This window comes from Kogia breviceps, chromosome 3, assembly GCF_026419965.1.
Source record: "Kogia breviceps isolate mKogBre1 chromosome 3, mKogBre1 haplotype 1, whole genome shotgun sequence".
Lineage (NCBI taxonomy): Eukaryota > Metazoa > Chordata > Mammalia > Artiodactyla > Physeteridae > Kogia > Kogia breviceps.
The window spans coordinates 120043351-120068034 of NC_081312.1; the positions used below are offsets into that span (position 1 = coordinate 120043351).

At 47.6% G+C, this 24684-nt stretch overlaps 1 protein-coding gene and 1 pseudogene across 2 annotated transcripts in view; one reads left to right on the forward strand and one right to left on the reverse strand.

The window, feature by feature from the left end:
- The first annotated feature begins 410 nt into the window (after positions 1-410).
- The window catches only part of FAM174B (family with sequence similarity 174 member B), a 32168-nt gene continuing 7894 nt past the window's right edge, over positions 411-24684 (forward strand). The window contains exons 1-3 of one of the 2 annotated variants that reach the window (XM_067029556.1): positions 411-957; positions 4281-4358; positions 19012-19143. In XM_067029556.1, the coding sequence (XP_066885657.1) occupies positions 614-957; positions 4281-4358; positions 19012-19143 (554 nt within the window). In that variant the 5' untranslated portion in view covers positions 411-613. The remainder of the gene's footprint in view (positions 958-4280; positions 4359-19011; positions 19144-24684) is intronic. The other variant, XM_059059273.2, reaches the window with a different exon arrangement.
- Positions 21888-23217, reverse strand: LOC131752062 (ragulator complex protein LAMTOR3-like; annotated as a pseudogene).

A 24684-nucleotide genomic window follows, 5' to 3' on the forward strand; every position in this document is an offset into this window, starting at 1 on the left:
GAGAGAAAGAAGTTAACTGGGGAGATGTTGAACTATATGCACTGCATAGGGCATCGGGCAGCCCATTTCACTCTGGAGGCTTCAGTTTCCGCATCTGTAGAATGGAGGCTTGCCCCGGGTGCCATGGTCTTTTGATTCTTAGTCTGACACAACCTGGGTTGCTATGAGCTGGCTCTCTGGGTCTTGAATCAGCTATTAAAGGAGGGTAACAGAAATACCTGTCTCCTAAGGGGGTCGCAGGATTAAATGAAATAGATAAAATGTGAGATGTGCCGCACAGCGCCTGGCTATTGTTACTTCTCCAAGGGGGTGCCAGGTCCCGGGGGAACTGGGGCCGTCCAGAGCGCGGCGCAGCCCGCACCGGGCCTGGTGGCCTGCCCCGCCCACGTGGGGCTGCGGCCCGTCGAATGACTCCGTGCAACGTGTTGGTGGCGGCAGCCGCGGCGGCGGCGGCGGGCGGCTCGGACTCTTCCGGGCGCTGCAGCTTCCTGCCAAGCACCGCGCAGCCGCCTGGCTCCGTCGCGGGAGTAGCCGGTGCAGGCCTCGGGGCCGGTGCGGGACCCAGGGCTCCGCGGCGCTCGCCCGGCCCGACTCCGGGCCGCCAGACCGCACCATGCGCGCCGCGCCGCCTCCCGCGCGTCTTCTGCCGCTGCTGTTGCTGCTCGCGCTCCTGGCCGCGCCCGCCGCCCGCGCCAACAGAGCCGAGTCCGCCGCCCCGCCGCAGTCCGGATCCGAGCGCCAGCCGCGGCCGCCGCCCGGCCCGGGGCCCGGGAACGCCACCGGGATGGGCTCCGGGGAGGCGACGGGCGGCGGCGGCAGCTCCAACAGCAGCGGTGACGCCCTGGTGACCCGCATCTCCAGCCTGCTCCGCGACCTGCCCACCCTGAAGGCGGCCGTGATCGTGGCGTGCGCCTTCTCCGCCTTCCTCATAGCCTGCCTGCTGCTGCGCGTCTTCAGGTGGGTCCGCCGCCCCTTTGCAGCCCCCGCGGGCCAACTTGCACCGGCAGCCTGCTGTCACTGCGCGCCCGCCGCACCTGCGCGCACCGATGCTCTGGCCCTGGCGCCTGGGTGCACTCCTGCTAGCCTGGGACTCCCGGCCCTGCCCCACAGGGTTGCACTCGGCTGGTTTTCCCTGCTACACACTTTAGGAATTTTCTCCCCTTCGAACGATATATCTATCTATAGCTATAGCCATAGCTATTGCTATGATATGTATCTATATATATCAATAAATATTGAATTCCTTTTAACTCTCCACTCATGCTTAACACTATCCATAGCGCTCCGAATTATGACAACCTTACACGGAATTTATTTTAATACCTATTCACAGATGAGGAAAAATTTTCCGGAGAGGCGAGGTGGCTTATTCAAGTAAGCTCAGTGGTGGAAGTAGGATTTGAACCTTACCCACCTTGCTGCGCCTCCCTCTGTTCCCTCTGAGGGCTTCTCAGGCACCACCTGCTGTTTTTTCTTTGCATCGGTTCTGCTACCAAAAGAAGCAGTGTCTAGCCTGTGGGGATACCTGTTGGAGACGAGCATTGCGCCAGGGGTTGGAGCTGGGCTTTAGGATGTTTGGCCATCCTTGGTGGCCTAGTGACTTTCTGCATACCACCCTGCCTGAATGAACTGCCGCAATGAAGATTTGCAGGGGCAGGAGGGATCTTGGAGAGGCTTTTTGTAGGTTGCTCAAGTTCAGGGAGCAAGTGGGAAATTAGAAAGGAAGGCCGGGATCTCTGGTGTAGGGAGATGGAGAGGGCTACAGGGGATGCAGGGAGGGATGCATTTCCCCCTAATGCCTGGGAAATTCTGGTTTTGCAGGAAATGAACCCAATGTGTCCTGTTAGTCAGGCGGGTCTCTGGGAAATCTGGGCACGTGTGTGTCAGTTATTCACAGCCTGTTCCTTCCCCTTCCTAGTGTATGCAGTGTGCTTGGGTGTTTGATCAGCTGTTGGAGGTTTGGGGCCAGGGGATTGAGAGCATTTTCAGAGCAGGAGAAGAAACCAGATCTGGAAAGGCAGGGTTGGGAGCTCTCCCTTGAGGTTTGCTCTTGGTTGCTGTGTGACTTTGAGTCAAGGTGTTTCTTTGTGGGGCCATAGGATTAAATGGCAGTGGTCCTGAGAAAATGGAGAAGGGGGAACTGTGGGCCCACATCCCTCGGCCCATCCCCCGCCCTGGCTCCGGCTACATTGTTTTTCACTCTGCTGATCCCCTGATGTGCAGCAGCCGTTGAATTGCCCCTCGCTGTACCCCATCCTTCCTGCTGCCCTTTATCCTCTGCTTGCAAACTTCAGTGGCTCCCTGTAGCCACTACCTGGATGTGGCATTCAGACCCTTACAGAGTAGCCCCAGTGCACTTTGTGGCCATCAGCCAGCCCTCTGAACCTCCTGTCACTTCTGACACTCCCTGCTGCTGGCTTGTGCTCGTCCGCTCCTGGGCCAGTTCCCACTGCACACTTGCCATGACTGCACGCAGCCATCAGGGCCCGGCTCGCATGCTCCGTCCTCTGGGTAGTGTTCCTGGACATCCGAGCCAGGCGGTTGCTTCCTTTTCTGGCCTCCCCCAGCCCTAGCCTTGTGCATCCTCCATATGGCCCTTCTCACGCCAGGCTGGTGGCTCCCACACACAGCAGACAGTCCTGGAGGTTGGGCATGTCCAGTTCCCATTCCCAAGGATGGCCTGGCCTTCAGCAGATGCGCTGTAGTCCTTTACTGCCTTCCTGATTGTTCAGTTACATTGAACGTTGGTGCCTAGAGCAGCTCTGCGCCTGGAGGTTTGAAACATTTTGCTCAAAATAGGCTGCTCAGCCCACAAGGCGGTGTACTTCTTAAGACGGTATTTGAACTATTTTGCCAGTCTGCTCCTTATTACCCAGGAGAGGGGGAGAAAAGCAAGCAGCATGTGGCCAGATGTGAGGGCACGTGTTTGAGCAGGAGAGCCCGTACTCAGGGCTGGAAGGGATGGGTCCTTGCTGGCCTGTGAGCTGGGTGTTGGAGGAAGCTTCCGATTTCACAGGAGAGGCTGCTTATGGATGTGCCTCCTCTTTCCAGGAAGGCCTTCTTGTTGGGGCGAGTTTCCAGGGGGACAGCTGACACCCCAGTTCTGATGTGGACAGGAACTTACAGCATTTTACAGCTGGGAAGGGCCTTGATGGTACACAGGTCCCATGTGCTCCTTTGCAGAGGATAAAGTTGCAGCCCAGGGAGGGGAGTAAGTCATCCGGTAGACTCTAGAACACTACAAGTCTGTGGTCTGTACTGTGACCTCTCCATGGGCCTCTGCACGTTCGCTTCATCGGGCTTCCCAAAGGCCTGCTGCCCTGACTGGGTGTCTTCCTTACTTGCTTCCCCTCCTAGCTCCTTAGCGTGCAGTCACCACATCCTGGCTATTCTGCCTCTCAGGTCTCCCTGAGACTGTCTCATCTGGGCCATACCCCTTTCCCCACGGGAGCTTCCCCACCTGCCAGCCCTCCTGCCTGACTCACCTCACTCCCTCGCGTCCGGAGTCACAGCAGTATCCTTCAGGCTGGTGTTCCTGCAGCCAGCCTCGTCCCCACTCCTATCCATCCTCCCTCATCTGGTCTCACCCTTCTTCTGCCCACTCATCCCCCCGTGCGCAGGCTTCTCAGTGTGGTGGCAAGCTGGCTCTGTCTAACCAGGGCCCCGCCTCCCTCTCAAGCCCCCATCCCAGCTTTGCCCACTGCTCCTGGCCTGCTGGACCTTCAGGTGTTCTCCAGCAGCATCTGGTGGCCTTAACCCTGCATGTCCCTTTGACCCTCTGCTTGGGGTCCCCTCCACCACCAAGACTACATGGCCAGCTCATTGCTGTTTGCCTGCCTGTGTGTCACCTCTTCCGAGAAGCCTCCCAGCAAGACTCCCTTCCAGAGCACATGTGAGTTTGGGCTTTTCTACTTGGAGTCAAGAGTGTCGCTGAACTTAGCAGGCGGAGGGCTCCGAAGAGCAGGACTGGCCCTTAATCATTTGTGCCTCTCTAACGCCTGTTGTGGCTCCAAGCACAAGCTGGCATCTGATAAAGGTATTTTTAGCAAATGAATGAACCCCTAAGTATTTTGCTTTGCTGATGCTTTGCTGATGCTTCTCAAAATGTCCTCTGCGATGAGCTGCATGGCTGATGCTGGGAACCTGTGAGATCGGGACTTTTTTGGACAGTGGCCGCCATTTCCTTAACGATGGATACAGAGAAGGGAGGGAGGTAAAGGAGGAAGAGTGTAGTAAGTATTATTGCTTATACATAACCCGTGTGTCTGTTTTCCCTGAAGGAGTCGCTTTGCCAGACCACAGAAAGAATGTGGATCCAAGGAAACTGTTACAATTAGAAGCAAAGAATGTGTATCGTGGTAAGAAAGATATATACCTTTAACCAAGCAGTTCCATTTCTAAGGTACACACATTTTTTACTGCAATACCTATTCTTTGCTTCTAATTTTACTACTTAGAAGAGGAAGCAAAGATGCATGGCCAATGAAGTACAGAGCAGTTCTGTTTAATAGTGAAAAGGTTTAAGTAACCTAGGTATCTAACAATTGAGCATTGGTTAAATAAATTATGGTAGTCCTTACAATGAAATACTGTGCAGCTGTGAAAGATGATGATGTTAATATAATACTCACTATATGCTGTTGAGTGAAACAGGTTACAAAACAGCATGTGTAATATGAGCTCATTAAATAAATAAATTATATATATATATATATAATAAGAATGTGCAAAGAATTTTTTGTATGGGTGTGTACACATGTGACTGTGGGAGATTCTTCATTATGTATTTATTTATTGTTTATGATATATTTCTACCTTGTCTGAATTTCCTTTCAATGGACATTTATTCATTTCCTTTCTCCCTCTCTGTGCACTCAGCTCCTTGCTGCATCCTTAGGTGCGTCTTCCTGAGGACCTGTATAAGAGAGTCTGGGGTGGACTCCTAGGAGTTGGATTCCTGGGTCCCAGGGGTACTCTTACATGGTTTCCTTGAGTATGTACCAGTTTACCCTCCCACCTGCAGTATATGGGGGTTCTCAGATGTTCCCATCATATCTGACACTTAGTATTATCTGACTTTCTAATGTTTTTCAATCAGATGGGTATGCTTGGGTATCTCATTGCTTGCTCTTGCAGATCTCCAGTTCTTACCGAGGTTGAGTAGCTGTCTCTTCCCATACTTATTAATCAATCTGATGTCCCATCTGCAGAAGCATTTACAGCTTTTTCATGTATTGGAATCATTAAGGAAAACTGTTTAAAGACTGGAGACAGACTTGGAGGGAGGGAAAGGCAGTTTGGAGGCAGAGCGCCCTGGAGCCAGAGTACCTTCGTGTATATGTGTGTGTGTGCGCGCATGTGCGTGCGTGCGTGCATGTGCGTGTGTGTGTGTGTGTGTGTGTGTGTGTGTGTGTGTGTGTATGCAGTTCTGCCTGGCTCGCAGTAGGGCCAGCCCCCCTAGGTCTGTTGCTTGACATGTTTATGAGAGCTGGAAGGAAATCAGTAAAGAAGCTGTGTTTAGGAAGTAGAAAACTCCTCCAATTTTTGGATGTTGGAGAGCGTCTCATGGGGTTGCATGGATTCAGGGATAACAAGTGTAAGCCAGTGGCCACTGTTCAGTACCTTTTGCCCCCAGTGCTCTCTGAGGTCTGACTTGACCCTTTGAGATCTGAGGGGGAATCTGACTTTACTCCGTGGTGTCTCATGAACAAGGTGGAGACAAGTTAGAAACTGCCACCAGAAACCACGACTTTCGTTTCCTCCTGGGGATCCTTTCCCCGTCCTGTCGAGTCTCCCAGCTCTCCTGCCCAGGCCACACTTCTCCCAGATCTCTGTTGGCTGCACTCCCAGCCACTTATTTCAAAAGCTGTGTAAAATCATCTTCTCTGAAAGGAGGGTTGTTTTGGTGCTTCCTGGAGGACGAAGAGGAAGACAAATTCTAGGTGATCTGACATTGCCCAGCTGTTGCACTTGGATCAGTGGCAAAGGTGCACGCTGTCGTGTCCTGAAGACACCGGAACCACAGGAGCTTAGTGAATTACTAAGCCAGGTCTTTGAAAAGGAACAAAAATGTTCCTGCTTCTCCTGGATTCCCCAGATCTCCCATTGTCTGTGTATTTACATTTGTCCTAAGAATAAAAGTTATTTAAGAGAAAATATAGAAGCTTAATGCTTTCAGGATTTGGGGAAAGTGTTCTGAAAAGTTTTTAGTTATTGCTCATTAGTATATCAATATTATTTTAATAAATTGGAGCTTTGGGCAGAGCCCTGGTTAGAAAGTTAAGCCCCTTTTTATGACTTTGAGATTGTGGCGCTTGTGTAGCACCAGGAGGTCATTTAAAAAAAATTTTATTGAAGTAGAGTTGATTTACAATGTTGTGTTTAATTTCTACTGTACAGCAAAGTGACTCAGTTATACATATATATATATATTCTTTATCATATTCTTTTCCATTATGGCTTATCATAGGATATTGAATATAGTTCCCTGTGCTATACAGTAGGATCTTGTTGTTTATTAGGAGGTCATTTTTGATTGCTTGACCAAGGTTTTGAATTGGGGGAAAAGCTATAGCTGTGAAACATATTTATCTTAACTTAATTTTTACTTTTCAAGTGGGTTTTCTCTTTTCTTTGTTTTCCAGTTTTATTGAGATAAAATTGATACACAGAACTGTATAAGTTTAACGTGGACAACATAACGACTTGACTTACAAATATTGTGAAATGATGACCACAATAAGTATAGTGAACATCCATCATCTCATAGATGCCAAAAAAAGGAAAAAATCATGTTTTTCCTGGTAATGAAAATTTTGGGGTCTACTCTCTTAGCAACTTTCCCATCTATCACACAGCAGTGTTAGCTATAGTCATGATGCCCAGTCCATCCCCAGGACTTATTGGTCTTACTGGAAGGTTGTACTTTCATCCAATTCCCATGGATGTTTAATCTTACACACCACAGTAAAGAAAGTGTTAAATAAATCTAACCCAGCAAAAATCTAGATTAAAAAAAAAAACCAGGGTAGAGAGTATGCCCTTGATTCAGTTTTCCACCAAGTTGAAAAAGAAGTCATAGCGTGTGGGAGGAATAGGGTCCCTCAAGTGGTTCTTTCCTGGGGCGGATTCTGCCTGCTTTGAGGTCATTTCGCAATTTCTGGGGACGTTTTTGATTGTCATGACTTGGGGAGGGGGATGCTACTGGCATCTTGTGGGTAGAGGCCAGAGATGCTGCTGGACATCCCTACAGTACCCAGGACAGACCCCCTTAACAAAGAATGATCCAGCCCAAGATGTCAGTAGCACAGGTGCGGGCCTCCTGGTTGTCTACCTGAGCAGTTTACTGAACCTTTATGTGCATCTGTTTCCCAGCACTGATTAAAGTACCTGCTTCCCAGGGCTATTGGGATGTTGGGAATGAGATTGGGTCAATCAAACCCCCGGCTCCCCTTTAAGCAGCAAAGTGTCCTATTGTATTTAAAAAAACGATTCTGAAAACAGACGTAATTTATACCCAACCTTTTGGTCTTGCTTTTGCCTGTAAATGAGGATTCAGCCATACGGCCAAGATCATCAGGCATGTGCATCTGTTTCTGAGCCTTGCAAATATGAAATTGGTGACTCTTTAGCCTGCGTGAGCCTCCCTGGACACCTAGGACCCCATGTAGGGTCCCGCACACAACTGAATTCCCCTGGGAAAGGAGGTGCCTCATGACTGCCCTTATTAACAGGCCTGTGAGGACTCAGGACCTGCCACTGATCCCTTCTATCAAGTTGGAAAGGGAGGAAAATCCCTCTTTAATTTAACCCTGAGGCCTCCGGCTTATCTGGCTTTGACTGTAAACTCTTATGCCCATGTACTCATCGAGTTTGGGGGCTTTGCCAACACAGGCCCTTCTGGAGACACGGGGCACGTCTAGGGGTGGGGCGAGGCTCTCCAGTGGCAGTGTCTGCATGGCATCCTGTAAGGAGAGTGTCACAGGAGGGAAACCCTCCGAGATTTAAGCAGAGAATGCTTCATAGGTTGTGTCTGGGATTTTAGTTTTATGGTTGATGTTTTGGTTCTAACTATTTACAAAGGGGAATTCTGGGACCATGAATTTAGAATCATGTTGTCATGGTTTCACTTTAAAAAATCTGTATTTAATCTTCCTGGCAATCTGCCGGGAATCCAGACTTGATATTTATTTTCCTGAGGGTGCAGGGAGAAGGCAACCCCCTCTCATTGGCAGGTGTGAAGCAGAAGGGGGGCCATGGCAAAGAGCCTGGGCAGGGCTCTTCAGGCCTGGGAGGGCTTCGGGGCCTTGTAACCTCTTGGGTGTGGGGTTTCTTTGCACTCAGAGTGCCACCGATCTCCCTCCTTCTACCCATTGTACAGATGAGGAAACTGAGGCCTGGAAATGGGAAGTGCTTGTTAAGGTCACCCAGTGAGTTTGTAGGAAAAGTAGGACTCAAGGCCAGGGGTTCTGATGCTCAGCCTGGCCTTTTCTGGGCCTCCAAGATGTGATGGGCTGGGTTTTAGCCTGGTCAGTTGGGTCTCCCCAATGCTCAGCCAGGGACCCAGGAGAGAGCATGGCTGAATGGATGGAGCAATCTTACCAGTGTATTTAATGACCCACTGGAAGCCTAGAAGATGCTGAGAGAACATAGCCGAGGTGAAGGAGTTTCCAATTCAATCTGGGAGATAGGATAATGCCTTTGTATGATTCTACTTGTCAGGTGAAAGGCAATCTAATTCTGTAGGGGAGTCATGTGTCAAAAGCAACACTTGATAAGTTGCCAAAGGACTTATCAAAGCCCCAGGGACTTTGGCGGGGGACATAGTGGTCAGGGAAGGCATATGGGGAGGAGTAGGAGGATTAGGACCTGATGGGGTGGGAGAAGAAGAGGTTCTTCCAGGACCGGCTGGCCGAGCAGGTTTTGCGGTGGGCAGGGTTTGTGAAAATGATCACCTGGAAATTATGGTGACAATAATAATAATAGCAACTAATATTCATTAAGCCCTTTATTGTATACCAGCCTCTGCGCCAAACATTTTATATGTGTCCTCATTCCTGTGAGGAGTGTACTGTCGGAATCCCATTTTACAGATGAGTAGATCAAGTTGCAGAGTGATGAAGTGTCTTGCTTAAGGCCACATGGCTGGTGAAGGGCAGGAGTCTGATTTCCAATCCAGCATTCCTCCCCCACTCCTTTTCCTGTTGCAGCTGGATTTTGGAAGACAGGAATCCCAGCCAGAGGGTTTTGGGATTAGTAGTGGGTCAGAGGAGCAAATCAAGGATTTGAATACAGGAGTGTAATGAAGAAAAGGCTGCTTTAGTAATGCTGACCCCTTTTAGGTGCTTAACATGTATTTGCTGAGTGAATGGATGAATAGTGATGTGGCTGCCTCGGGGATGCAGGATGGAGGGGAGACCAGTGGAAGGTGCTGGAAGGACCAGTAGGGAGGGCTGGAGATTCCAGTGGGTATGAAGAGGAGGATGAAGAGGAAAGTGTCAGGAGAACCGGAAGGGCCTGGAGAGGTGGGCATGGTGAAGGGGATGGTCAGGCAGGGGAGAAGCCTTGGTGAGAAAGAGGGTGACAGAAACACCACGGAAATGCCAGCCACGCAGCTGGACATCTCGGCTTGAGGTGGCGGGGTTGGGAGTTCTGTCCAGAAGTGACTGTCTCTTGGGCTTCCCTGGTGGCGCAATGGTTGAGAGTCCACCTGCCGATGCAGGGGACACGGATTCATGCCCCGGTCCAGGAAGGACCCACATGCCGGGGAGTGGCTGGGCCCGTGAGCCGTGGCCGCTGAGCCTGCATGTCTGGAGCTTGCGCTCCGCAACGGGAGAGGCCACAACAGTGAGAGGCCCGCGTATCGCAAAAAAAAAAAAAAAAGTGACTGTCCCTGAAGTGTGGACTGTCCCTGAAGTGGGGGGCAGTGGCAGCAAGGACTGACACCCCCGCACCTCCCCTACCACGTGGCAGGGACAAGTGGATGCTGAAAGGGTCATTTATGATGTGTGTCCCAAAGCACAGTGACCCCAGAATTTCAAGGCCGTGGTTGTGTCCCCGGGTCCACCAAAGAGTCCCTCTCAGTCATCTATGAAATGTGGCTACAGCAAATGCCCCAAGACCTCTTCCTCCAGCTCCCAAGTGTGTTTGCAAAGGGTTGGGTCCACTTCACCTATCTGTGAGGTGCCTGGAGAGGCAAGGCCGAAAGGGAGGAAGGCAGTGGCCCTTGAACCAACAGAGCTGCCCCTAGAGGCTTCCTTCCTCACTTTTGGCCTCGCTTGCCTCTCCTGGCACCTCACAGACGCGTGAAGTGGACCCACCCCTTTGCAAACTTGGGAGCTGGAGGAAGAGGTCTTGGGGCATTTGCTGTGGCCACATTTCACGTGGCTCCTTAAATAGGTCAAAGCCGGGGCGTGCTTATTTTTTCTTGCAAGAATGAGAGTTGGATCTGTCCCTTAGGGATTGAGGGAAGGAAAGGGAAACAAGGGTAGGGGGCAGGTGGAGGCGTAACCCTGAGGAGTTATGAAGAGGAACTCTAAGGCTTGTCAATGGTATGTGGTCCTGTGTGAAATGTAAGCCCGGGGCACACTGTGCATTGGGTGCTGGAGGCTGGCGTTGTGATCAGTCAACAGTGGTGTCAGTTTGTTAATCCTGAGGGGACAGTGCCCAGGAGAGGAGGGGAGCAGCTAGGCTGTATAGGTAATGACTAGTACCTCTTCATTGTGACTGAACTGCTGGTGAACAGATCTAGGACCTCAGTTGACTGTACCAGGCCATCTCTCTGGGCCCATGATGTTAGCTCAGTTATTCAGTGTCACACATGCGTGGCACCGGGGACCAAATGAACCGTGGCCAGGAAGCTAAGTCAGAGGTTGCAGACTGACGGCCCACAGATACGTTTTTTGTTCTGTTTTGATCTTCACAGTGTTTTTGTTTTCGTTTTTTATTAAAGTGCAGTTGATTTAGTGTTTCACGTGTATAGCAAAGTGATTCAGTTATCTATACATATGTACATACATATATATATATTCTTTTTCAGATTCTTTTCCATTGTAGGTTATTACAAGGTATTGAATATAGTTTTCTGTGCTATACAGTAGGTCCTTGTTGTTTATCTATTTTATATACAGTAGTGTGTATCTGTTAATCGCCAGTTCCCAATTTATCCCTCCCCACCTTTTCCCCTTTGGAAAGCATAAGTTTGTTTTCTATGTCTGTGAGTCTATTTCTGTTTTGTAAATAAGTTCATTTGTATCATTTTTTTTAGATTTCACATATATGCAGTGTTTTTAACAACTGAGATAACTGAGAACACATAAAATTGGGAGTCTTCACATCAAAATCCAGATCTGCTTTTCTCAGCAGATGGGAATACTGGAAACCCGGTGTCTCTGTAACGAGGGGGGAGTGGGGGGGCGGCGGGGAGCTGGGTAGCCACCGTCCCGTCTCGTCTGTGTTTGTGAGTGCCAATCCTCATGTCTCCTTGACTCCAAGACCAAGCGTTGGCGCCATTTGTCACCGTGTTTGTTCTAATGTTTACATCACACCAGGCTCGCTTCACTGCTTTCCTGCGCCTGTGGGCTCTGGGGCGTTTGAGTCATCGCGCTTGACTGGGTGCTGGTACTGGAGCAGAGTGTCTGGCGTGGTGGGGAGGGCAGGCGTCAGGTGTGGCAGCGCTGCTTGTGTACCTGGAAGTCTCTGGAACACCTGTGTTTGGGAGGGCTTGGCCGGAGCCCTGTTAGAGCTGGGCTGCCTGAGATCCTGAAGCTCTCACTGCGCTGAGGAAAATGCTTTTGTCTCATGTAACCGAGAGTCTCAAGTTGCCCACTTGGAGCGGAGCCAGATGAGATTCAGATCACGCTGGTGTTGGACTCGTTTAAACTGCTTTAAAAGGTTGGTGATGGGTAGAGCGCAGGGGCTGTGCCCAAGGCAGGAAAGGGAGGAGGCTGGTGCTTGGGAATTGTACCCTGGTCGCCAGCCTTGGGTTTGCCCTCGAACCTGGGGCCCATCCCAGGTCATCGCCCCTTCTTGGGAGACATGGCGCTGTTGTCACTGGCTCTCCGGCACCTGCTTCCCTACGTGGTGGGGCTGCACAGTGGGTTTGGGGGTCGTGTTCTTTCTCCAAGTTTGCTTGGTTTTCTAGGGAAGGCTCAGTTTTGTCATGTTCTGAGGGGGAAGATGCAGGGTAGAGATCAGAGGTTAAAAACAGGAAAGGCCTCTGTCCTCAGAGCATTGGAAGTTTTGGCCGGGTGCGAAGGCTGGCAGCTAACTCACAGCAGCTGCTTGATTCCATCTCTCCCCTACACATGCCGTTTTCATCTTCTTTATTAATTTTCCAAATGTCAAAGGTAACATGCTCCTTGGAACGAGTAGTGTGGTTTCAGCAGAAAGCTGGTCCTTGAGCCACAGAACTACTTTTGTGGGCTTCACAGTGAAAATAGCTCAGGTGGAGGAAAGGCCAGAGATGCTGGGTTTGGCTCCTAAAGTCACCAGGTGAGCGGAGACGGCAGGCAGCCTCTGGGTGGGACAGGGGGACCCCCTGTCCTGTCCAAGAGGCAGGCCTGACACACACGTGGTCTGTTTAAATTTTTATCTTAATTAGCTTCTTTGAATTTTATTTTTTTATTTGCTTGTTTGTTTTAAAAATAGCTCATATATTCACAAGGTTTGAAATTCACGAGGAGCCAGAGGGTACAGTGAACAATCTCCTTCTTAGCCCAGCCTGCCCTTCTGCCTCCCAGCTTCCTTCTCCGGATGCTGTCAATTTCTTGTGACTCTTTCCAGAGAGATTTTATAAGTATAGAAATGAATGAATGTGATAGATACACATACATACATAGATATCTATCTTTCCTGCTTTTAATGACAGCTTTATAAGATGTAATTCACATGCCATACAGGTGTCCCATTTAAAGTGTCCAAATCTTGGTTTTTAGTACATTCACAGAGTTGTGCACCATCACCCCAGTCAGTGATAGAAGACTGTTGTCATTCCAGAAAGAAACGTGAGCTCGTTATCGGTCACTCCCCATCTCCCTCCAAGCCCCACCGTGGTGAGCTCTGCCACCAGAACCCTAGGTGCAGCAGGGAAGTGCGTGACGTGGATACGAAATTTGGGTTCAGGGTGAGGGACTTTCCAGGAGGCTCCCAGACACAGGAGTTGCAGGGCTGAGATGGAATCACACCCCTGGATGTGCAGCCTATGAATCTGACCGCCGCACCCCCAAACTGAACTTCTGACAGCAAACCAACCCGTCCGGCTTTGCATTGTTTTGTGTCTCTTTGCAGGGGAGGGTGGGGAGGGCAGGCCCCTCTCCACGTGGGTCCTCTGGGCTCCCGCTCTGCTCCCCAGCCTCCGTGTCTGCCTGAGCCGTGCGCCCGGGCGCATTGGGAAACCAGTTTCCGACCAGCTGTTGAGCAGGCCTTTGAGTAAACAAACCCTCTGGCTTTAGGATTACATTTCAGAGTAAGAGAATTTGAACTTCTCTTCTGTCTAGTTAGAAATGTTTGTTTTGGCCCCAGTGGAACGATCCTTTGTCTCTTCTTGAGCTTCTCTGGTCTTGCTGGGTCCTGTGAAGCACAACGTGGGCATTTACTTAAAACCACCCTTTAAGTAAATGCCACCGTCTCTTAGTGGTGGTCACTTGGTTTAACGGGACCTTGTACCAGAAAAGAAAAATTACGGCGAAGGGGCCATGCTGTTGCAGATGGGCCAGCAATATCTTTTCCCTTCCTTCTTCCCTGAATCTCCCCCTTCTTGGGCGGGGAGCGCTGTGACAGTTGTGGCAAAGCTGCCTTCCTGCTTGTGCCTCCCACCCATCCCCGGGTAGGCGAGGAAGCAGGGCTGTAAGTAGAAACACCGTGATAGGAACCCAAGTCTGACTCCAACCTGGGGCTCTGTCTAGAACCAGTTGCTTCTTTCTCAAGCTGTGTCCTCGAGGCTGACCCACTGCCCCCCTGGGGACACTTGGGTGACTGCAGATTCTCTGTAGCTGTGTAGCCTTTGCCTTTTCCTCGGACCAGGATGCTAGTGAACAGCCCTGGGGGAAGATCACCAGGATGTTTGTCGTCTCGGAAAACCTGTTCACAGGTTGACCTGAGTGAAAACTTTCACGATGTTGTCACTGAGGTGCGTTATATGTATGGTTCTTTGTTTCTATAACCAGAAACAGGGAAGAGTCCTAGGGTTTTAAAGGATTTGGCAAAATGGGAAAATTATACTTACATGTGGAAGGTTTGCTGTTAAAATGTGGGAGAATCCCGAGATGGTGTTTATCATTACAGCCATGCCTTTTTTCCTTCGAGACCCTGTGACAATGGTTAGGGTTCCTTTGTTTGTATGTGACAGAAAGCCCAGACTGGCTTCGGTGACAAAGAGAGTAGCATTGTTGATGTCAAGGAGGGATGGCATCATAGTAGACTTGGAGCCTGGTCTCTCCCTCCAATCTGTCCTCTACCACGTTGGCTTTATTTTCCACTTCTAGAAGATGGCGATGCAGCTCTCACCTGGGTGTTCTACTGACCCCCTTCCTGCCTGCCTAGCAAAGGTCGCTGGCTCCGATTAGTCCCATACTCCCCCCAACCTCCCAGCCATGGCCCCGGAGGTTGCAATACACTGATTTTGACTCAGGTTTAAGTCCCATGGTCCACTCCTGGAGCTGGGGGTGTGGCCAGTGGTCAGGCCTCCTCACCCACGGGGACCATGGGGAGGGGGATTCACCAAGGATACAGATGCCCAAAGGAGGGAGGAGATGGAGGCTGGCCTGCCCCAAACCAACATGTGTCCTGAGGGAGTCACCGTTAGAAAGAGTTTATGAGAAGTCTGCCCAGATCAATTTGAAATAGGAATGTGTGAGCTGTGGTAAGCGACAAGTTCCAGAAAGTTTGTACCAAAGGCAAAGGGTTTCTTGGTGTTAAAGATAAGTGGAGGTGGAGCCTGTTGGTGGTGTGGAGTGGGCTTGCAGAGGGAGTGAGTGGGGGAACTGGTACCTTGCCTCTTGCCGGGCACGAGGTGGTTCAAGGTGAGCCTCCAGGGAGGTCTGTGCTGGGGCAGCCCTTGGTCCTTGGTCCTGGGGAGATCGACCTCTCTGAGCCTCAGTTTCGTCGTCTGGAATACAGAGATAACAGCGCTGCCTTATAGGGTGATTTATATGTTTTGCATGCGATCTTACATGTAAATTGCTTAGCTGGCACCCGGGAGGAGCTCAACTCTTAGGGACTGCTATTGATCAGAAAAGATGCGTTAGAGCATCCACACTCAGAAGAGACAGCAGGACTCGGTGAGGTCATATAGGCTTTGAACGAATCTGTTTTCTCCTTATCTCACGTCTTCCTCTCCAAGGCAGGGTGTCTCTGTTCTCTGACCCAGGACAGTGGGGTTCGGGAGTCTAAGAGTCTGCGGGAAATGCTGATCGACTATTCATGCATTTCCCAGCTTCTGACTCACACACAGCTAGCAAAGGAAGGGCTCACCTTTTAATTTGAAAAATACATGAGGTGAGGCCCCCTCCACCCATCCCACCCCACGCGACTCCAATCATACATGTGGTCTTCCTCTGGCGCAGCCAGTCACCTTCTGCCGTGGATGAGGCTGAGTCTCTTTCAACTTCTCACAAGTCCTGGTTTTCCCTTATTAACATGTCCAGTTGAGGGACAGCAGAAAGGAATCCTTTTTTTTGTGAAACATGTTGTGGCTCAGAGAGTTGATTATTTGAAATGTAATTTCTTCAGCTCATTGTGTCAAAACTGGTGTTTGATGCATGTATGAGGGTTCTTGCTAATGGCCTTTTGGATTGGGCAAGGTTCTGCAGAGAAATGGAACCAAGAGTGTGTGTTTGTGTCTCTGTGTGTATGCACACATATAGGCTTGAAATCCAAGAAGAGCTAAGATTTCAGGTTTAGTCTGAATGCAGGAAAAAAAAAAAAAAAAAGAATGATGTCCCAGCTCAAAGGCAATCCGGCAGGAGAAATTCTCTCTCACTTGTGGGAGGTCAGTCTTTCTTATCTATTCAGGCCTTCAAGTGATTGGGTGAGACCCACCTGAGTTGGGGAGGGCAATCTGCTTTACTCAGTCTACCAATTCTAGTGTTAATCTCAACAAGAAACACTCTCACAGACACATCCAGAAATAATGCTTGAGCCAATGTCTGGGTGCCCTGTGGCTCAGTCAAGTCTACACATAAAATTAACCATCACTGAACCTTTGGTGTAATCTTGAGGTTTAAAATTACCTTCTCAGGTGACCTGCTTGGAATGGCTGTCATTAAAGCAAGTAGGCCATGGTGTTCCAGAGGCTGGGCTGTGTTCCAGCTTCTCCCATGGTAAGTGTTCAAGGGTCTTATTTTAAGCTCAGCAGGTTAATTTTCTCATCACAAGACTCTATGAACAATCAGGAAGAAGGAAGGTGATTTTATGGTTGATGGGGATCCATTTCCATGAAGCAGGGCTGAAGTCAGAGCCTCCAGAACCTTCTCCCAGGGTCAGCAGTCAGTCCTGCTCCAGAGCCAAAGACTAAGCGAGGTTTCAAGTTCCAAGTTCAGGACGAGGTTTATGAATCAGATTTTGCATTTTTCTAAGCCTCATGATATTTGAAAAACAGTTACAAACAGTGGTGACTCTTCATCCAGAAACCATCTGGGCGCCAGTCTCTTTGGGCATCTACAGGAGCTTTCCCAAGCCCTCGTGTCCACGGGACGAATCCTATTCCAGCGTTCCAGATGCTTGTCCAGATGTGTGTTGGGAATGGGCAGCCCTGGCACTGGGCACAGTTAACAGATGGGCAAGTCCAGCTCCTTTGCAAAGCCAGGTGCTTCCTCTGAACAGCTGTGACCCATCAGGGCAGAGATAGGAGACTTCTGAGAAAAGTTTGATGTGTGCGTCTGTGTAGATCCAGAGCTTGAGCCCAGTCTAGAGGGCTTGTGGGGTGGGTGGCTTTGTCTTGTGTTGCTTGTGGCATATGGAGCCGTTTCTGGGCTTAAATTTCCCCATCCAGTATTGGAGATTGAATTGGTCAGGGATTATGTCATCTGGGCCAGAACACTAAGATCTATTTTACTCCTTTGTGGGGAGGTGGAGAGAAAACAAGAATCTGTTGATTGTGAGAATCTGGACCAGCGGTACGTAAGCATTTATGCTCCCGTACAAAGCCTGCTTCCAAAATACTGTTGTCCTGTGGCCACTGGGGAGGTGACTGGCTGTGCCCCTCTTACCTCTTAACCACCTGGCTTGGTGTTTGCACCGTGCTGCAACGTGTTCGGAATCCACGCAGTTTCACACCCGCACCTCTGTGTGTGTGTGCGCGCGTGTGCCTGTGATGAAAGCAGGAAGGACAAGTTGCTTTGTAATGAGGCTAGGGGATTGTCAGGCTTCATAGCTGATTTCCTGAAGTCTCTACACAAAGAACCACGAGGAGCAGGTACTATAGGTTATATAGGTTGCTTTATGCCAAAGGTATAATAAATATTTATATTTTCTATGTAAACAATCCTTTCACAAATCATGTCTTTGATAAATAATACTAGGTAAGAAAAGAGCAAGTTGCTGTTGCTAAGAAACTCTTACTTGACGGTGAACTTCTGTTTTCATTGTTTTGCAAACTTCTTGAGGAGTTTCTGTGTGCTGGGGACAGAGACCCGGCATGCGTCTCTGATGTGGTCTCCAGCTGGGTACGGCTTACAGTCTGCAGGAAGCATGTTTAGAGAATATGATTCTTCAATGCCCCATTTATGATTTTTGGGGGTTTGGCTGGTTTCTCATAGACAGTTTCAAATATTTTTTTTAAAAGGAGAGACATCAGAGAATACAAGGCATTTGAGAAAAAGTTCAAAATAGTACAGAAATAAATGCTTAGAGCATCAGTAGTCATAATAACAATATTGTTCCCTGTGGCATCATAAACTTTCAGCTGTGCCCTGATCAATGTCTTGTGCTTCGTGCAGAGGGTCTGACACTGGAGATGGAAAGGCTTGCTAGGCACTTTCCCCATGGTCCCCAGTGACCGTCTACCGTCCCAGAGGTAAAAGCATAGGGTTATAACTCCCAATGCTCATAAATCCTTGTGATGGAAACAATATTCATTTGTACAAGTCCTTGTCATGTGAGAGAGGCTGTAGCACGTTTAGCTCCTATTTGTTGATTATTTTCACAGACAGTCATTTTTGCCGAGAGCTTGCCGTGTGTGGGCTTGTTAAATGCCTCATCCCCCTTAATCCTCCCTTGCCTGTGAGGGACAGATACTATGCTCAGCCCATTTTATTTATGAGGAAACTGAGGCCTAGAGAGATTGACTGACTTGCCCATGATCACACAGGTAGAAAGTGGGCAACTCTGCTTTCTAATCCACCTGGCTGGCCCATGGGGCAGGGCACACAGTGCCAGGCTGTGATGCCTGTGCTTGGAGCGGTGACCTGCCAACACGGCGGGGCTGGGATGAGGGTGAGGGGCACCATGCCAGCCCGGAGCCAGGGCTGAGTTCCGTCCATGTTGAACATTTTGATCTTTTGCTCATCGTGGATTTTTTTGGCATTAATTTTGCCTTTTAAAAAATCTTGCATTTGGGGCTTCCCCGGTGGCGCAGCAGTTGAGAGTCCGCCTGCCGATGCAGGGGATTCGGGTTCGTGCCCCGGTCCGGGAAGATCCCACATGCCGCGGAGCGGCTGGGCCCGTGAGCCATGGCCGCTGAGCCTGCGCGTCCGGAGCCTGTGCTCCGCAACGGGAGAGGCCACAACAGTGAGAGGCCCGAGTATTGCAAAAAAAAAAAAAAAAAAAAAAAAAAAAAAAAATCTTGCATTTGGGCATTGTAGATCTTGACCACTGGGTTTTACGGTGTTTTGGGCAGGTGTGGGTGAGGATCACGAGGGTTGCTGAGGTCAGGAACCCACCCAAGGCCCCATGGCCGGAAGTGCAGGAGCTGGGGTATTTGCCAGATCTCCTGGGAGCCGGGCTGGGGGCAGCAGCGTGGCTTACCTCAGTGGGCATCGCTGAGTTCTCAGGAATGTGCTCCCCCTCTTCCAGGTCGGGGAAGAGGTTAAAGAAGACCCGCAAGTATGACATCATCACCACTCCGGCTGAGCGAGTGGAAATGGCCCCGTTGAATGAAGAGGATGACGAGGACGAGGACTCCACAGTATTTGACATCAAATACAGGTACCGGGTGGGAACAGTGGCTTTCTCCTGGGCTCGCTGGCTTGCGGAAGTGGGGCAGTTCACCTCTGAAGACAGTGAGTGGCCAGGCGTGTATTCTTGTTCTTTGGCTGAGTCTTTGACCTTGGGGCATTCTGTTTCTAGGGGGGAACTGCTTTGATCCCTCCCAGGAACGCACAGCACCCAGAAAGCCATCAGGGAAGTGCTTGCAGGGAAATGCTTATTCTCAACTCGTTCCTGATGCGAACCCTTGAGAAGTCAGCTTTGGGAGCGAAAGGAGGGCTGAATTTCAGACAATGAGCTTGTCATGTACAGACTGTGGGCAATCTGGTCCGAGCAACTGCCATGTACCACGTGCCATGCACACAAATGGAAACTTTTCTTTTCAGCCTTGCTTAGTTGGTAATGGAGAGCGTGGAGTGGGGGTTACTCCCTGGATGGAATTTACCGCTGAATTCCAAAGGCAGGTGTGTTTCTTTAAAGTGGCCAGTAGGAAAGGCAGAATGACTTTGTGACTTCAGGATTGTGGTTTGGGCTTTGGCTTCTTTTGGGAAGTACTACTTTGGGTATGTGAGATTCTCAGTGTTAGAGCTGGGGGCAAGTGTAGTTTAGGGATGAGGGCTTGGAGTCCCAGAGAGGGGCCATGGGTTCCCTACAAGGTCACTGTTATTAGTGGCAAAGTTGAGACACAAATCCAGGATGGACCCTCTCTGGAGATTCCTCCCTCCCCACCAGGGTCCTCCAGAGAAACAGAATCAAATATACACATACAGAAAGAGGTTTATTCTAAAGGTCTAAGTCTGAAGGCCTGAGAACCAGGAGAGCCGATGGTGTAAGTTCCAGTGAGAGTGCAGGAGAAGACCAATGTCTCAGCTCCAACACGGTGAGGCACCGAGAGCGAATCCCCCCTTATTCTACCTTTTGCGCTATTCAGGCCTCCAGTGGGTTGGATGAGGCCCACCCATGCCGGGGAGGGCAATCTGCTTTACTCAGTTTACCCAGACAATTGTTAATCTCAGTCAGAACACCCTCCCAGACACACCCAGACTAATTGTTACCAAATATCTGGGTACCGTGTCACCCAGTCAGGTTGACCCATAAGAGTTGCATCACACACAGCTTTTCTGTACCTCCTGACTTGTACTTTTCCAGCACAGCTTTGGGTATTCTTGGCTATAAAGGAGTTAGATTCAAGAAAACGGTGTTCAGGATTTCGATTAGAACTGCACTGAGTCTGTAGATGGATTTAAAGGGAATCAGCCCTTTATGCTAAGTGAAATAAATCAGACAGAGAAAGACAAATACTGTATGATATCACTTATGTGTGGAATTAAAAAAATACAGCAAACTAGTGAATATAACAGAATAAAAAGAAGCAGACTCACAGATAGAGAGAAGAAACTAGTGGTTACCAGTGAGGAGAGGGAAGTGGGGAGGGGCAAGATAGGGGTAGGGGATTAAGAACTATAAACTATTAGGTATAAAATAAGCTACAGAAATATAGTGTACAACATGGGGAATATAGCCAGTATTTTGTAATAACTATAAATGGACTATAACCTTTAAAAATTTTGAATCACTATATTGTACACCTGTAACTTACATAACATTGTACATCAACTGTACTTCAATAAAGAAAAAAAAGAGAATCAGGCCATTTATGTTGACTCTTCCCATTCATGAACATGGAATAACTTTCCATTGATTTAGGTATTGGAAAAGATGTCTTTCAAAAACTTCTCCATAAATGTATTATAAATTTTTGCTAGATATATTCCCAGGTATTTTACATTTTGAGATATATATATATATATATATTTTACTTTATTAAAAAAATTTTTTTTGGGGGGTAGGATGTATCTTAAAAATTTTTTAAAAAAATTTTTTATACAGCAGGTTCTTATTAGTTATCTATTTTATACATATATATATGTCAATCCCAATCTCCCAATTTTTTTACTTTAAAATACTGTTTACTTTAAAATACTATTTTATTTATACTCATGTCTGAAAAAAAATGTCTGTATTATCATGTTCACGTACATACCAATATTGGAAACAGAGTTTGTTAACAAATCACGTCTAAATTTTATGAAGAACGCACAACATTGACATGGATTGGTTATAGATAGAGTGGAGGAAGAAACCATTAGCTATAATTTGCAGTTTAGGTAGAGAGCAGGCCCCTCTGAGAAGAATCAAAACAATTACTAACCTGCACCCATACTGCAAAAGACTATGTACATAAGAAAGTGATTATATTGATTTTATTGCTAAGCCGTTTTATCGGTCTCACATTCAAGGCACAGAAATGAAACAAAATGTGAAGACCACAATGTCCTCATTATGAGTCACAATGGAAAGGCTCAGCTGCATCCTGCAGGCCTGGGGTTATTGTACGATAGGGAGCCCTTGATGGCTTAAGTGGATCAACGGCCTGTTTTGATTTTGAGCCGTGGGATGGGATCTCACCCATATTTGGTGTGTGAGCTGACTCCACAGGGGCTAGGATAGATGGAGCCATTTTTGTGGTAGCCTCAGACCTGACTACATAAGAAAAGACCCTAAGCAAAGAAATATCACTGTCTGTCCGGAAAGTCTAACTGTTGACTCTTTCTTGAGTATAAGCTGGAAAAGGGGTCCCTCTAGAGAATCTGGATACAAATATTATTGTGGTCCAAAGACTGCTGGGTGGAGGTCGTGTCTGGTGTCACAAAGAGGAGGAAAGTATTGAAACCACTGTCAGATTAAGAACCTTCCACAATGAGTCTCAGTTCTTCAAATAATGGAGCAATTTCCTTTCCTAGGAACACTTAACGCTGTATTGGCATTGCTCCTGGCTGTGAAACTCACCATCAAAGGCAAACGATTTTAAAATTAAAACATTTTTTTTCAGTTTTATTGAGATATAATTGACATACAGCACTGTATAAGTTGAAGGTATACAGCATAATGACATACATATATTGTGAAATGATCACCACAATAAGTTTGGTTGGCATCTAGCACCTCACATAGTTACAAAAATAGTTTTTTTACCTTGTGATGAGAACTTATAGCATCTACTCTCTTAGCAGCTTTCAGATCTATCATACAGCAGTGTTAACCTGTAGTTATCATGTTGTACATTACATCCTCTGGAGGTATTCATCTCGTAACTGGAAGTTTGTACCTTTTGACCGCCTTCACCCAATTCCCCCTCCCCAACCGCCTGCCTCTGATAACTGCAAATCTGATCTCTTTTTCTATGAGTTCTTTTTTTCTAGATTCCACGTGTAAGTGAGATCGTACAGTATTTGTGTTTCTCAGCCTGACTTATTTCATTTAACATGATGCCACGTTAAATGGTCCATCCATGGTATTGTAAATGGCAGGATTCCCTTCTGTTTTATGCTGACTAGTATTCCATTGTGTGTGTGTGTCTGTGTGTGTGTGTATATCACATTTTCTTTATTCATCTGTCGTTGGACACATAGGCTGTTTCCATGTCTTCGCTATTGTAAATAATGCTGCTGTGAACCTTGGGGTGCAGATATCTCTTCAACATAGTGATTTTGTTTCCAAAGGCAAATGATTACATGGAACTACCTGGTAGGTGTTAAGGTAGCAGGTAATACTTTTGCTGTTTGAGAGTCCAAGTTTGCTCCCTGGTCTGTTGCAATGCTCTGGAGCATTTCTGTTGGCCACTGTAATAATGTGCCCTCTATCTCTATGTGACACAGTGATAGCACAGGGCCCTTTCACACATGGTAATTTTTAATACAGGAATCACTTAAGGTCCCCCAGGCACCTCCATGCCTCTCCTCTGCCCCGATTCTGGGCAGAAACTCAGGACTCAGCAAGTCCATTCATATTAGTCTTTCATCCCAGATCATCCGTGGTCATGACCCCTGTATCCCACAGGATCAGTCTCCACGCCCGGGTTTCTGCTTCTGGAGCTGCTGGCTTCTGTCTGCTGTCACTTTGGAGACAGCTTCAAAGACAGGTTCCTCTGCAAGCCGCTGCCACACGATTCATGACCTCAATCTGATCTCTTTTTTTTTTAAAAAAAAAATCACTTTCTTACTTTCTGTTCATGGTGTCTAGAAATGCAGTTGATTTTTAAAAAAATATTGATTTTAAAAAATCCAGCAACCTCATTAAACTCTTATGAATTCTAGTAGTGTAAATGTGGATCTTTTGAGTTTTCTATGTAGATATATCACTTGAGACTAATAAGACTGCCTCCCTTCCCCCCAGGCCCTTCAACATTTTATCTCTCTCTTTTTTTAAGCCTTTTTATACTCACTCTTGGCCTCTAAGTCATTGTCAAATAGAAGTGATGATAATAGGCATCCTGTCTTGTTTTTGATCTTAAAGGGTGTGCTTTCAATATTGACACTAAGAGCAGTGTTTGCTGTAGGGTTTTGTAGACTTTTTTTCCCCAGGAAGCTTCCCTCTATTCCTAGTTTGCTAATGTCAAATTTTATTAAATTCTTTTTCTAGCTCTGTTGAGAATATTATACTTTCTCCTTTAATCTGTTAAGGTGGTGAACTTATATTCATTGATTTTTTTTCTAATATTAAACCAACTTTGCATTCCTGAGATAAAGGAGCTTGGTCATGGTCATGTTATCTTTTTATTCACATTGCTACATTCAGTTTGCTGATATTTTGCTTAGGACTTTTTTGTTTCTCTTAGAGACTGAGATTGGTTTGTCATTTTCCTATTTTGTAATATCCTTGTCAGGCTTTGGTAGAAGTTTTACTAGCTTCATAAAACAAGTTAGACCGGTTCCTTATTTTCCTTTTCTCTGGAATAGTTAGTATCAGATTAGAATTATTTGTTTCCTAAATGTTTAGTAGAATATGCTAAAACTGGCTGGACCTTGATGCTTTCTTTGTTTGAAGATTGGAAAAAACTATTGATGTCCAATTCTTTGAATAGTCAGAGGACTATTTAGTCTTTGTCTATTTCTTCTTGGGTCAGTTTGGATGGTTTGTATTTTTCTGGGATTTTGTCCATGTCGTGTAAGTTTTCAAATGTATTGTCCTAAGGTTATTCACAACATTCTCTTTTTATCATCTTTTTATTCTTTGTTACATGTGTAGTCCTGGTCCCCTTTTCATTCTTAATATTGATTCTGTTTGCTGTTTCTCCATTTTCTTGATCAGTCTTGCTGGATGTTTAACTTTATTCATCTGTACAGAGAGCCAACTTTTGGTTTATTTGATCCTCGCTGTTATAATCATTTTCAGTTTTGGTTGATTTCTGCTCTTCTTCCTTAAGCTTTCTTTGAGTGCGTTCTGTCGTTTTTTTCTAACTTCTTCCATTGCATATTTAACTCCTTCATTTTCAGCCTCCTTTTCTGGTGTAAGCGTTTATTCTGTAACCTTATCTACTTCAGTTGCCTTCCATGGGCTTTCCTTATCACTGCCAGGTGCTATCCTGCTTCCCTGTTTGTTGTGAAGGATGGACTTCAAGTGGCTCATGTGAGAAGTTGGTGCTGTTTGTGAGGATGTGAGTGAACTTGGTGAGTCACCGGACACAAAACCACTCTAGTC